The sequence below is a fragment of the Trichoderma aggressivum genome, assembly GCF_033847375.1.
Source record: "Trichoderma aggressivum f. europaeum strain CBS 100526 chromosome Unknown scaffold_004, whole genome shotgun sequence".
NCBI classification, from domain to species: Eukaryota; Fungi; Ascomycota; class Sordariomycetes; order Hypocreales; family Hypocreaceae; genus Trichoderma; species Trichoderma aggressivum.
Genome location: NW_026946370.1, coordinates 364,291 through 378,004, shown reverse-complemented (window position 1 = coordinate 378,004; position 13,714 = coordinate 364,291). Strand labels below are relative to the sequence as shown.

Sequence of the window (13,714 nt, the reverse complement as noted above, 5' to 3'; positions counted from 1 at the left end):
ATTCTTACATCACTATTATACAGGTGCAACGTCTCTCCACCTCAAAATATCACAGTCAATGCAGATCTTGAAGCTGGTATAGATGCAATATTTACCCGCTTGAAGGCATTGCCTACCACATGAAGCTATGAGATAGTTTGCTCATCACCGCGAGTTTCACACTCTACAAGAGGTCTATTACGCAATTATTGATTGTTTGCTCCGAACAGATGGAGTGTTGTAATGGGCGAAAGGATGAAAACAGTAAGGACAAGAGAAAAGAGCCGAGCTGTGGTCACAGCCATTGCTTCTTCTCAACACAAAAAGTTAATCCCCCCTTGATCTCCATACTCTGTATTACCTGCTGAGATCTCGGTGCCATCTAACGATGATGCAGAGATGAGATGAGTTGTAATAAGTGATATTTCTCCTCGGTGATAGATATATAAAGCTGTAATGGGTTGAGAACTATCATCATCTACTGAATGGTTGCCATTGCTTCTTATTCATTCATCAGTAAAATTATTGCAATACTCATCATATCGATCAACTCATACACTTTGAAATATACTCACAATGAAGCTGGCTCTCGCTCTCATCACCCTGGTTGGACTGGCCGCCGCCAATCCAAGACCCCAACTTCCAACCCCCGACATGCCTCCTCCACCTCTCTCATCCCACGCTCCTCCAGAGACAGACGATGATCCCAAGCCTCCGCCTGCAACTTCAACAACTACTTCGACTTCCAAGGGTACTCCGCCTCCGGAGCCGACCAAAGCGCCGCCCACCCCAGACGGGCCCATCTGCGAATGCGGCTACACGTACTGCGCATCGGTGTTGATGGGCATGAGTAAGTCACCCTGACAAGATCATCACTAGATGAAGCTCATGTCTCTGTAGAAAAGCCGTGGTCTCAGAAGCAGCTGGGCGAGGCTTACTGCGACACGCCCAACGCCAGCTGCGACAACAACGTGCCGGCCACCAACATCACGTCTGCCCTCTACATCTGCCTCTGCGACGACCCCGACCAGGAGGTTGGCTCGCATCTGGACCTTGTTTGCGGGTGTGACAAGTGCTTGAACATTGGACCCGACTTCCGCGGCCGCTGCCAGACTCCGTGCCACGCTGGGAACTGCCAGATGCAGATGCAGCTGCAGTGAGGAACGGGATTTGATGTTTGATGATTTTCGTTTTGATGGTTTGTCGTGTTTCATGCGGACCTTGGCCTTTACAGATTGACGACTACATGATTTCAACGCATGCAGAAGTGCAGGTCCGCTACGGTTGTTGAATGCTTTGATGATGTGAGTGCTTGTAGTGAGTAAGTGTTTGGTGGTTTACCAGGTGCACGCTCAGAACTGCAACCTGGGTAATAATATGGACTGTAATTGATGTTAGTCGGGCCTAATAATTGAACACTCTTTTGTAATCTATGCGAATCAAGACTCGTCCAATTCATATTCGTCATCACATCTTGGACCTCGGATTCTCGCATCTTCAATCCCACCGGCAAAATCCCCTCCTCATTCATCCCGCCCAAATCCCCCCAACTCCAATCTCAGCTCATCCCACGCCCTGCTGGAAATAAGCTCGTATGTACGCTCGGCTGCATCGGATCCCGTCGATTCGCAACCACAAACTCGACTTCCCTCGACACCCTCAGCGCTGTCACGCTGCAACCATTTCTTCCCAATCCGGCCTCCCGTTCGCGCGCGAATGCACTCGCCCTTCCCCAGCTTTTAGCGCCGATAGGTCCCCCGCAGTGGGGGATCTTTAGCGGCCCCGTTCCAGGCAGAGCAGCTCCCCTAAACTCCCCTAAGTCCCCCAATCGATGCCCCCAAGGTCCCCCTCACGCCCCTGTACAGCAGGCGGCTTCCCCCCTGTAGGCTTCGGGATAAATCTTGGGGAGACCCCCTCGGACCCCGCACCTGATGGTTTCTGCCATGGACGGATCATGGATGGTTAGTGGTAACGTCAGAAAAGAGAAGGTCCGTGGAGCTCGAGATCGGCCAAGGTACATTGCTGGTTGGTGTAAATACAGGCTGTGAGGCTCGTATCGCGCGAGTACTCGAGTGTAAATGTCACCATTGTTGTTGTTTCTGGTGAGTTTTAGCCGCTGTTACGTACCAGTCGTGCGACTTGGAGTCGGCTTGGGCGGGGTTTTTACAGTTGCATGTGCAGTTCTTGGATGGCCAGCCTAAAGGCCACTTCTCCTCATGCGCGTCTTGTCGGATCATCTTTTTTCTTTTTTCTTTTCTTCCTCTTCCAAAAAGCCTCGTCTGGCTGTTTCGTGATAGCTTCTGCTTGTGCGGAACCTACGGAGCGCTTCTGGTTGCTGCTCGCTGCTCGCATGGGCTCTGGTAGCTGCTGTTTGCATTATCAAGGCGTCAGCCCATGTGAACCCGTATAAACGGATCGACCTGGTAAGAGGGTTTTCACGGGAATTAATTGCCTCTCTTGCTAATTGATGCGCCCATATAGATCTTCGAACCTAGACAAACTCGCGTGTGGCTTGTGGAAATCGCCTCAGATGAGGGTCGTTTCGTGATGGCGTCCTCTTTGCTTCGCCCCCTGGCCACCGAGCTCTACTTGTCGCCATCCACTGCCTCTTCGTCGCGGTTTCTGCGCTCCCGAATTCAAAGTGAGTTGATCTTTAATCTATGCGTGAATTATAGCTCTACCGACTTCTACTAACGTCCGACCCTGCGCATAGATGTTAAGCCACTGCTAAACTGCCGCCGTCAATGGCATGCCTCTGCCGGGGTTACACGACAGACTGCCATTGTCGCTGCGGCCCCCAAGTCTCTGGCGCTGGTTCGCCATGGGTCTCCGGTCGCACGAGCGCCCGTCCTACTGCCAAAGCTGTATTCGACGGAAGCCGCTGCTCCTGTGCCACCAACGACTCCCTACAGTCAGCTCACCGTGGGTGTGCCGAGGGAAACCTTTCCGGGGGAGCGTCGAGTCGCATTGACTCCGACCAATGTGGCTCTCCTCTTGAAAAAGGGTTACTCCAAGGTCCTGGTTGAGCGAGGGGCTGGTGCTGAAGCTGATTTCCTGGATGATGCCTATGAAAAAGCTGGCGCCACTCTTGTCGACTCCGCGAATGGCATCTGGTCTGCTGCCGATATCGTGCTCAAAGTTCGAGGACCTTCCGACGCCGAAGTTGGAGCCATTAAGGAAAACCAGACAATCTATTCGTTTCTTCAGCCTGGTCAGAACAAAGATCTCGTCGCAAAGATTGCTGCTAGGAAGGCGACTTACTTTGCAATGGAAATGGTGCCTCGTATCTCGCGTGCTCAAGTCTTTGATGCCCTCAGCAGCATGGCAAACATTGCCGGCTACAAGGCTGTCTTGGAGGCGTCCAACGTGTTTGGCAGATTTCTCACTGGCCAAGTCACGGCTGCTGGCAAGATCCCGCCGTGCAAAGTCTTGGTCATTGGAGCTGGTGTGGCTGGTCTTAGTGCAATTGCAACTGCTCGTCGCATGGGTGCCATTGTCCGCGGATTCGATACTCGTCCCGCTGTTAGAGAGCAGATTGAATCTCTAGGCGCGGAATTCATCGAGGTTGACATGCAAGAAGATGGCTCTGGTGCCGGAGGCTACGCCAAAGAGATGAGCAAAGAATTCATCGAAGCCGAAATGAGACTCTTCAAAGAACAAGCCAAGGAGGTGGACATCATCATCACCACAGCCCTGATTCCCGGAAGACCTGCCCCAAAGCTGATTAAAATGGATATGCTCGAAGTCATGAAACCCGGAAGCGTTATTGTAGATCTCGCCGCCGAGGCTGGTGGCAACTGCGAGGCTACTCAAGCTGGCAAAATGATTACTTACAACGATGTCAAAGTTATTGGTACGTGTTTAACAACCTTTTGCCTACTTAGCTGGATCAAATCATAAGTGCTAACATATAGATCGTAGGATACACTGATCTCCCGTCTCGTCTGCCGACCCAATCGTCCACCCTCTACTCGAACAACATCACCAAGCTCTTGCTGTCAATGGCACCCAAGGACAAGGAGTTTGGAATTGACCTGTCCGACGAGGTTGTCAGAGGCGCCATTGTCATGCAAAAAGGAGAGATTCTTCCGCCCGCCCCCCGTCCAGCTCCTCCTCCGGCACCGGCTAAGCCTGCAGCTGCGGTCGTAGTTGAACCCGTAGAGCTCACCCCCTGGCAGAAAAAGACTCGAGAAGTGGCCACCGTGACTGTTGGAATGACAGGCGTGCTGGCTCTTGGAAAGTTTACTGGTCCTCTGTTCATGTCGAATGCCTTTACATTTGCCCTGGCTAGTCTAATTGGTTACCGTGTTGTTTGGGGCGTGGCACCGGCGCTGCACTCTCCATTGATGAGCGTAACGAATGCGATTTCTGGCATGGTCGGTGTTGGTGGTCTCTTCATCCTTGGTGGAGGCTTTTTGCCCGAGACGATTCCTCAATCACTGGGAGCCCTCAGTGTGCTGCTTGCCTTTGTCAATGTTGGTGGTGGTTTTGTCATCACCAAGCGAATGCTCGACATGTTTAAGCGCAAGTTCTTCGCTCTTAGTATCGTGATTTACAGGAAGAGGCTAACAGAGCACAGGTAAGACTGATCCTCCGGAATACCCATGGCTTTACGCTGTCCCAGCCGCCTTATTTGGTGGTGGCTACATTGCCGCCTTGTCCACCGGAGCCGCTGGTCTCGTCCAGGCTGGATATCTCATCAGTTCTGTTCTCTGCATCGGATCTCTCACAGGTTTGGCTTCTCAAACGACCGCTCGAATGGGTAACATGCTCGGTATTCTCGGTGTGGGCTCCGGTGTGTTGGCCAGTCTGGCTGCCGTGGGATTCTCCCCGGAGGTCTTGACTCAATTCACCGGACTTGCTGCTGTTGGAGCCATTGCGGGTGAGTAGTTTCAACAATGTCCAACATATCACAATGAGTTTACTGACACTAATCTAGGTATGCTGATTGGAAGAAGAATCACACCTACTGACCTCCCTCAAACCGTCGCCGCTTTGCACTCCGTTGTTGGTCTGGCTGCCGTGCTAACCAGCATTGGAAGCGTCATGGCGGACGTTTCAGATCTTTCAACTCTGCACATGGTATCTGCCTACCTTGGTGTCCTAATCGGTGGTGTTACTTTTACTGGGTCCATTGTTGCGTTCCTCAAGCTGGCAGGTCGCATGGGTTCTCGACCAAAGATTCTCCCTGGCCGACACATTATCAACTCTGGATTGCTGGCAACCAATGCTGCCACTATGGGCGCTTTTCTCACCATGGCTCCCGGTGCTCCCATGATTGCTGCTGGAGCGTTGGCAGCCAATACGGTTCTGAGTTTCATCAAGGGGTACACGACAACCGCCGCAATTGGAGGCGCTGACATGCCCGTTGTCATCACCGTGTTGAACGCCTACAGTGGTTTTGCCTTGGTAGCAGAAGGATTCATGCTGGACAACCCTCTTTTGACCTCTGTGGGAGCCCTGATAGGCGTTTCTGGTTCCATTCTATCGTACATCATGTGCGTTGCCATGAACCGGTCTTTGACCAATGTCTTGTTCGGGGGCCTATCAACACCAACGACGGCCCTAGAGTACAAGCCAGAAGGCCAAGCGACCGAAACGTCCGTGGAAGATGTTGCGGAACAACTGGTCAATGTCGAATCCGTCATTATAATTGTAGGATACGGAATGGCTGTTGCAAAGGCACAGTATGCGCTCTCAAGCATTGTCCAATCGCTTCGATCCAAGGGCATCACTGTGCGCTTCGCCATCCACCCCGTTGCTGGCCGCATGCCTGGGCAGTGCAACGTGCTTCTTGCGGAAGCGAGTGTCCCGTATGACATTGTCCTGGAAATGGACGAGATCAACGACGACTTTCCGGAGACCGACTTGGCCCTTGTGATTGGCGCCAATGACACGGTCAATCCGATTGCCATGGAAAAGGGCAGCTCCATTGAAGGAATGCCCGTTTTGCATGCTTGGAAGGCTAAGCAGGTTGTGGTAATGAAGAGAAGCTTGGCGAGCGGCTACGGTGAGTTGAAATTGTGTTTTATCGCCTCGCTATAATCTGGACTGGTACTGACGAGCGACAAACAGCTGATGTGCCGAACCCAATGTTCTACATGCCCAACACCAAGATGTTGTTTGGTGATGCCAAGGTTTCCTGCGATGGTAAGTCATTTGATAACAATTGTGTGGCTTGAATTTGCTGACAATCTCGATAGCGATTAAATCAGCTGTAGAAGGGAAGCTGTAGAGTGGAAATGTGAGCGTTTGGTAGACGTGATTGCAAGGCGTAGGGATTCCTGCTTGATTTGATCATTTGTTGCGTAGCAATAGATGGGATTAGATAGTACTGGGTCTTTTGATAGTTCCATCTTGGTTTAGTTTAGCAAAGAGTAAATATTTGTCGACATTTTGTGATTGCGTCTTTAGGGGGCAAGCTGCATGTGTTCTCATAGCGGAAATGCACATGTCTGTGTCTATTGTTTGATTTGTTTGCGTTTGTTGCGCGATTTCAATATGTACACCATATTTTCCCACGGTTAGAAAAAGATAAACGAAAAACCACTCATACCCGATCCTTGGCCACCGGCTCCCAAGCATTCAGCTTCGATTTCACTCTGTCATCTCACATATCAGCCTTTGATCCGCCTCGACGTGTGTAGACTCTCCCAGCGAGACAGAGCTCCAGCGTTGAATCCCGACTTACGTGTTATATGGCTTGTAAGCTCCTCGTGTTCCGGTAAAGTTGGGCTTGGGAAGAGCGGGCTCAAAGTGTCTGGTGCCCGTGGCGATGAGGCTGTCCTGGGTCGGGGGCTTGTCGACGGAGTAGCTGATCCAGGCGTGCCAGCCAGGCTCGATTTGGGCGGCATCGTAGTCGTGCTTGACGTAGTCGACCCAGCGGGTTCGGAGGGGCAGTTCCTCGAGGTTCTCGTAGTATTTGTTGCCGAAGCGATCCTGGCCGATGAGAGTACCGTGCTTGGTGTCACCTGGTCTCGTTGGTTAGGGGTTTGTGTGCCAGATCAGACGATGGGAGAGGGTGGCGAAGGCATACCGATGTACTATTCGAGGAGGATCGCGAAGAGCTGTGCGTTAGCTAGAGGTCGACGGAAGGCTGGAGGTTAGACGGGCGAGGACGCACCAGCATCTGGCGGAAGTATTCCTGTTTTGCGGGAAAATGTCAGCGGCCGGACCAGCAATTGGGGGAGAGCCACAGATCCAGAGGCATAGATACCTTGATGCCAATCTTGCGCAGGTTGCCTAGAGTCCTGGGGAGGGTCGACATGGTTGCGGTTGGAGGGCAATTTCCGCCGGAAGATGGATTGCGGTTCCGTTTGGGGGGAGCTGGTGAGAGTTTGAAGGTCATTGAGGCTGGCTTGAAGATTCCGGGGCGGCAAAAGCTCGGCTGAATTGATTTTAACCTTGGTGGGTTTCTTGGTTGCCGCTATAGTTGGAATGATAGCATCGGCTTTCTTTTCTTTTCTTTTCTTTTCTTCTAGAATGCGAATTGGCCTTTTTTGCTGGTTAAAACTGCAAAAGGAGCATCAATTGCTCACACAGAGAATGATTGTGCGCAGCTGCGCCCGGTGCGCCTCCAGAGCCCGAGTTCTGCGGACGAAGCCCAGCATCTCCCCCCCGCGATATCAATACCGAAGCTATGCGACACCTCACGGAGCTCCAGCGCCGGCGCATGCAACGGGAGCGGGATTGCTGGCGCCGCTTGTGGGCGAGCTGGATCGCATGGCGCCGAGCTTCGACGTTCGAGGAGAGCAGATCCGCATCTTGAAGACGCCGGCCGAGTTCTACGAGACGCTCAAGGTGTGAAAGAGCGCTGCGAAGAGAGAATTTGCCTGGGCTGATGGATTGAAAACCGCAGGACCGAATACGGAATGCCAAGAAGAGGATATTCCTGTCGACGCTGTACATTGGAAAGTCGGAAAAGGAGCTCATCGAGGCGCTGCGGGAGGCGATGAGGCTGAACCCGGACCTGAAGCTGAGCATCTTGACGGATGCGCTGCGGGGGACGCGCGAGTCGCCGGCGGCTTCGTGCGCTTCGTTGCTGGCGCCGCTGGTGGATGAGTTTGGGGCTGATCGTGTTGAGATTCGGATGTATCATACGCCGAATTTGACGGGGTTAAGGAAGCAGTATGTGCCGAAGAGGATTAATGAGGGCTGGGGGCTGCAGCACATGAAGCTTTACGGGGTGGATGATGAGATTATCATGTCTGGGTATGTTGGTTTGAAGTATCATGTGGTGTGGGATATACATGTGCTGACATTATGTGCAAAGGGCAAACCTGTCAATGGACTATTTTACGAATCGACAAGATCGCTATCACCTCTTTTCGTCCAAGGAGGTGACTGACTATTTCTGGGGCATCTATAATGGCGTTGCATCGTTTAGTTTTCTCGTTCAGCCGTCAAAGGAGGAAGCGGCTGGATATACACTCTCATGGCCAACAACAAACTCTGCTCCATCGCCTTTGGAGAAGCCGCAGTCTTTTGTCAAGAAGACCACATCTACGCTGCAAGCGCTTATAGCCGCTCCGGAAAAGCAGCCGGACAGTGAATTAAAGGACACCCGAGTATACATGCTCGGTCAGATGTCTCAGGTCATGAAGCCGGATACTTCAACAGAGCTTCCGGTGTTGACGCGGATTCTCGAAAGGCTGTCGCAGCCGGCATATGCTGGATCATCGTGGACGTTTACCGCTGGATATTTTAACCCTGCACCGTCATTAACCAAATTACTTCTCAACACAACTTCCAACAAGAATGTTGTTATTACGGCGGCGCCCGAAGCTAATGGTTTCTACAAGTCAAAGGGCGTTTCTGGACTTTTGCCAGATGCCTATGTGCTTCTCGCTCGTCGTTTCTTGTATGCCGTCCAGCAGTGTGGCCGTGAGGGCGACATTACATTGAAGGAGTGGCGTTTTGGTACAACTGGTCAGCCTGGGGGTTGGACGTACCACGCAAAGGGCCTTTGGATAACAATGCCCGGCGATGTGAATCCCAGCATGAGCATCATTGGCAGCTCCAACTATACGAAGCGGAGCTACTCGCTTGATCTTGAGGCAGGAGCTCTGATTGTGACTCGGAACGAAACACTAAAGGCTCGGCTCGGAGAAGAACAGGGCTGGCTGCAGGATCACGCAGCGGGAGTCACGATGGAAGATTTTACGAGGAATGAGAGGAGGGTTAGCCTCAAGGTGCGGATCGCCATGTGGATTGTAAAGGTTGTGGGAGGCGCCCTGTGATTGACATGGGCGAATAAAGGGAGTAGTTGGTTGGGCATTTCTTGGGATTGGTTCGGAGTGAGAGGTTTAAAAAAACGAGATACCCAAACGGGATGAAATAGAATTGTATAGAAATAGATGATGTCAATATTGATACATGTTGAGCAGATGATGGTGTATTTATTGTGAGTCACGGGCTGAATATATATTGAATCGCCGATATGTCCGAATTCCATGGCTTCAGCTTTAGCTTGACATTTCTAGCCACCTAAGCGGAGGTCAGAAAAAGCGAGACCGCAAAATGAATAAGTGCATACATTCAGAAATATCAGCACCCAAACAGCTCATCAAGTAATGCTTTTGCAAGGGAATGCCTACGTATATTCAGCCAGCATTAGAGCTTTACCAGCAAACTATAATAACAGTTATTATAAATAGATAAATATAGTAGCGGTTACTATAAACGTAGAAATATAATAGCAGTTATAAAAGAAATATACGTATAGTAGCAGCTACTAAAGAAATATAAATATAGTAGTAATTACTATAAGTATATAAATATAGTAGCAGATATTATAAATATATAAATATAGTAGCAGATACTTAAAGAACTAGTATATAATTTATCGTCTAGGTGTTTGAAATCGTCTCAGTCTCAGTTTTTTTATCCCCCGCTTGCCACCAATCCTTCGTTGAGATGCCAAGCTAGAGAGTCGAGTAGTCTGAATCCTTCAGCCACGGATATAAAGGCATTGAAACCCTCCTCCCGTCAACGGCAATCTTTGAATCCTTACCGCTTTTGCCCCGCACTTTCAACCATGGCCATAACAGAGAAGCCCATTGTCCTGTATCACTATGCAAACTCTCCGTATTCGCAAAGAGTGGTGTGGTATCTTGCCTTGAAAGGGATCGAATACCAACAATGCGTATGTAGCAGCAACTCAACTTCCCCGGGTTCAACTAACACTAGCATAATATAGATTCAGCCACGAATCATGCCTCGGCCAGACATTCACCGTCTAGGCGTAAAATACAGGCGCATCCCCATTGTCACAATAGGCAGAGACGTCTACCTAGACACCCGCCTCATCATCACAAAACTCAATGAACTAGAATCCGGCCAAGAAACAGTCCATCTCTCAGTGGCAACAACTCCAGAACAGCGAGCGCTACAGCAGCTTCTTCAAATATACATTATGGATTCCGGGTTTTCGAGAAACGTTGTGCAGCTTGTTCTCTTCAACCACAAAGGTCTTAATGACCCGGCGTTTGTAAAGGATCGTGCAGAGTTCATAGGCGGCACGACGTTTTTCCCGCGGGAGGCTTTGGAGGCGATGCGACCGGAGGCGGTTCGTGTGGTGAAGAATGGGTTTGAGTTTCTGGAGCGGACGTTGTTGTCTGATGGGAGGGAGTGGCTGCTGGGAACTGAGAAGCCGAGTATTGGTGATATTGAAGTTGCTTGGCCGCTGGTGTGGTTGGAGAGAGTCCATGGAGCGATTCCAGATGAGTGGATTCCGAAGGAGGAGTTTCCAAAGGTGTTTGCTTGGATGGAGAGGTTTAAGAGTGTTGCGGTGAAAGCACAAGAGGATTTGGGGGAGGTGAAGACGTTGACTGGGGATGAAGCTGCCGAGCTGATCCTGGGATCGGAGTTTTATGAAGAGGAAGGACAGGTTGATGAGGGAGACCCGCTGGTTCAGCAGCTAGGGCTGAAGAAGGGACAGTTGGTGATGGTTTGGCCGACGGATACGGGGGTTAACCATAAGGAATTGGGAGAGCTGGTGAGTATTAATGAGAAGGAGGTGGTTGTTGAGGAGAAAGCTGAGGGGGGCGGGTCAACAAGAGTTCATGCTCAGAGACATGGATTTGCTGTGGCGGCTTATGAGGAGTAATGAATTGGCATTGGTCATGACGAATATGAATATCGCTTCTCGGTCAAGAGTGTGAATAGCCACTATTTATTAATGTATAATCTTCACTTTTCAATGATGATGATCATCTTTACTTGAACTGAAGCTATTGTCACTGATAACCAAAGCCTTTTATAAGCTCGGCTCTTGTGACGTTTGTACATTGTTGTCTTCTACTCTTTTACTGTGTATTCTATTCTGTGGCGACCCATAAATAATTATATGTAATTTGTTTCACCTCCTAGGATCTCACCTCTGTTGTTTGGCTATCTCAGTAAGTGGAATGGTTGCTATCACTAGTATGCCGCCGTACTCTTCCTCCATTGCACACAGTTCTCGGAGAGAGGCTTAATGACTTCTTTACATATTTCACCCCACAGCTCATTCGCATTCCAATCTGTCCAGCGCTTCGTGGCAGCCCCGTAAATGCAATATCTTACAGCATTCTCGTATAATGGTAGCAGCGTGTTGTAATCATCATCCAACCATTCGGCCGCGAAAGACAATCGAGAGAAATAATCTCCTGGAGTCTGCTCTATTTTCTGAGCGAACCGATCCTCCAATATGGTATGGTGCCATATTTCGAGCAGCAAGATTCCAAGTTCCAGGAGAATAGACTTGGGTTCAGCGGTATTCACCCCGTTGGCGTCCGGACCTTCGATCTTTGCACACACAAAAGGTCGATTAAAGTCAGCAAGGGAAGCTACACCCTCAGACATCGGGTGTAATAGGAAGAATATTGAGTCTTTTGACCATGCTTGACCAAACCACCGTGTTTGAGAGAACTGAAGCAGGCTTGAAGCAAGTTTCGAGGCAAGCAACATACTCGATTGCAGAGGCAGCCTTGCTCCGTAAGACTTGGATGTCCCCGAAAGTACATCTTTTAAAGTAATCGTTTGGCAGCTGTTTTTCTGCATTACAGTCTTCTCTTTTGCTGTGACAACGCCCATTCTGTTGCTTGCATGTAGTATAAAGGCGACATGATGTGTATTCTCGTGAGCCGAGACAATAGCCGCGCAAAAATTGTCGACCGGAACAAAGTTTGGCTGCGAAGAATTCGAATCGTTTGGCTTGATAGGCTCAGGTTCACGTATCTTTACTTGTGAAAGCCTTGACTCTTGCGCCGAGAGGCAGTCGCCACTTTCGTCTTCCTGCATGCATCTGACTGACAGCTCATGACATCTCGTCTGAATCGGAGTGAGAATCTTTGCAGCAAAGATTAGATGAAACGCAAACACTGCCTTATCTTCGTCGCTCCATTGCTTTGTGGGACGGAGAAGTTTTGATGCCACATCAATTCGGTCTTCCAGCAAGACGTGCACGTCGTGCTCATTGTGGCAAGATCCAGTACAACAACTACAGAGAGCCGTGTACAAGTTCTTGGAAGATCTCTGAATTCGACGGAAAGCTTTGGCTAGTTTTGTGCTGTTGGACGATGGCAGCGAACTAACAGGTCCATGGCGATTCATCAACATCGTTTGCGAGAATGTGTGGAGTGTACTGGTGGCTGCGTCGAGCTCGCTGATGCTCTGCTTTATTTCGCTACTCTTGAGAGCGACTCTAAGACGGGGAATAAAGTCTGCTCGGTGTTTTTTTGCTGTTTGATTTGCTTCTATGATGCCGACAAGATCGTATGGGTTATCCTGTAATAAACAGTGAGAAAGGCTTTCTCTCGGTGATTCTTCTTTCACCGTACCTTGTGAGAAGGAATGAGACCATCCAAGTGTTTAGCCACTTCTTCCAAAGTAGTTTTCATGTCTCGCAGCCTCCCAGTCAAGGCTTTGTAGTTCTCATCTCCTAGGAAATCTTCCACATGAAACTGGATCTTCTTATTTTGGAAGTATGCAATCGGATCCTTATTGAGCAAAGTCTCGTCATAACTGTAGCCGCTACGCGTAATTATAAGATGAACCGTCTCTGACACTGTCTGTCGCTGTAACAGCAGGGCATTCGCAAGCTTGTCGACATATTGTCGCTTACGGAATGCCAGTCTGCCTTTATCATATCCCTCACGCCATAGCTCTGCGCCCGAGATAAGGATGGGAATCGCCCGAAGAACAATTCCAAAGGCTTCAAAGCTCGACATATTGAAAATGCTCGAAAGGCCTATTCAATTTGAATGTAATGAATTGCCGTCATCAAATGCAGACTTGGGAGTATTCCCGTGAGGCTCTGCTGGTGCGGGGATATTCCTGATCGTGCAGGCTGTGAGGTGGCAATACATCGTACATGCGCGACGAGGATATGTACAACTTGAAAAGGAATGTATCATTCAATGGCATCATACGCCTACAACGTAGAAAGTCGGAACTAGTATTCAATGGTTAAAAACATGTAGTAGATGTCAATAACATCTCGATATTTTACACGGCGTCTTTCATACACAGCAGCATCGCTGGCATCAGCCATTTTACGAGTATCTGGTTAATGTTCGGCTTTTTGAAGAATGCAACTATTCAATCTGACCTGAGTACCTGTGTTCTCCCCTCTTTCCAACTCCCTTTATCTACTCATTCAGATCTCTTTGTTTTCTCCCCTTTCAACTTTCTTTGTTGTCCTCTCTTTCAGCTCTCTTTGAGTAACCATGCAATGACGAGGCCCTTCTTTGCG

At 49.7% G+C, this 13,714-nt stretch overlaps 5 protein-coding genes across 5 annotated transcripts; 3 read left to right on the top strand and 2 right to left on the bottom strand.

The window, feature by feature from the left end:
* Positions 1–555: 555 nt before the first annotated feature.
* Positions 556–6,214, top strand: Triagg1_1693 (uncharacterized protein; the record flags this gene model as incomplete). Its single annotated transcript, XM_062895791.1, has 11 exons — positions 556–829; positions 880–1,135; positions 1,424–1,763; positions 2,277–2,402; positions 2,461–2,620; positions 2,693–3,832; positions 3,901–4,521; positions 4,559–4,861; positions 4,919–5,989; positions 6,055–6,129; positions 6,183–6,214. The coding sequence occupies 11 exons, from the start codon at positions 556–558 to the stop codon at positions 6,212–6,214; spliced, it is 4,398 nt and encodes a 1,465-aa protein (XP_062759232.1).
* Positions 6,215–6,666: 452 nt separating this feature from the next.
* Triagg1_1692 (uncharacterized protein) lies at positions 6,667–7,327 on the bottom strand (the record flags this gene model as incomplete). Its single annotated transcript, XM_062895790.1, has 4 exons — positions 6,667–6,950; positions 7,016–7,022; positions 7,103–7,123; positions 7,196–7,327. 4 exons carry the CDS (start codon positions 7,325–7,327, stop codon positions 6,667–6,669), a joined length of 444 nt encoding a protein of 147 aa, XP_062759231.1.
* Positions 7,328–7,524: 197 nt separating this feature from the next.
* Triagg1_1691 (uncharacterized protein) lies at positions 7,525–9,218 on the top strand (the record flags this gene model as incomplete). The annotated part of the gene is made up of 3 exons (XM_062895789.1): positions 7,525–7,779; positions 7,838–8,190; positions 8,252–9,218. The coding sequence occupies 3 exons, from the start codon at positions 7,525–7,527 to the stop codon at positions 9,216–9,218; spliced, it is 1,575 nt and encodes a 524-aa protein (XP_062759230.1).
* A 797-nt stretch (positions 9,219–10,015) lies between these two features.
* On the top strand, positions 10,016–11,086 carry Triagg1_1690 (uncharacterized protein; the record flags this gene model as incomplete). The annotated part of the gene is made up of 2 exons (XM_062895788.1): positions 10,016–10,123; positions 10,178–11,086. 2 exons carry the CDS (start codon positions 10,016–10,018, stop codon positions 11,084–11,086), a joined length of 1,017 nt encoding a protein of 338 aa, XP_062759229.1.
* A 314-nt stretch (positions 11,087–11,400) lies between these two features.
* Positions 11,401–13,190, bottom strand: Triagg1_1689 (uncharacterized protein; the record flags this gene model as incomplete). Its single annotated transcript, XM_062895786.1, has 2 exons — positions 11,401–12,747; positions 12,801–13,190. 2 exons carry the CDS (start codon positions 13,188–13,190, stop codon positions 11,401–11,403), a joined length of 1,737 nt encoding a protein of 578 aa, XP_062759228.1.
* Positions 13,191–13,714: the final 524 nt, after the last annotated feature.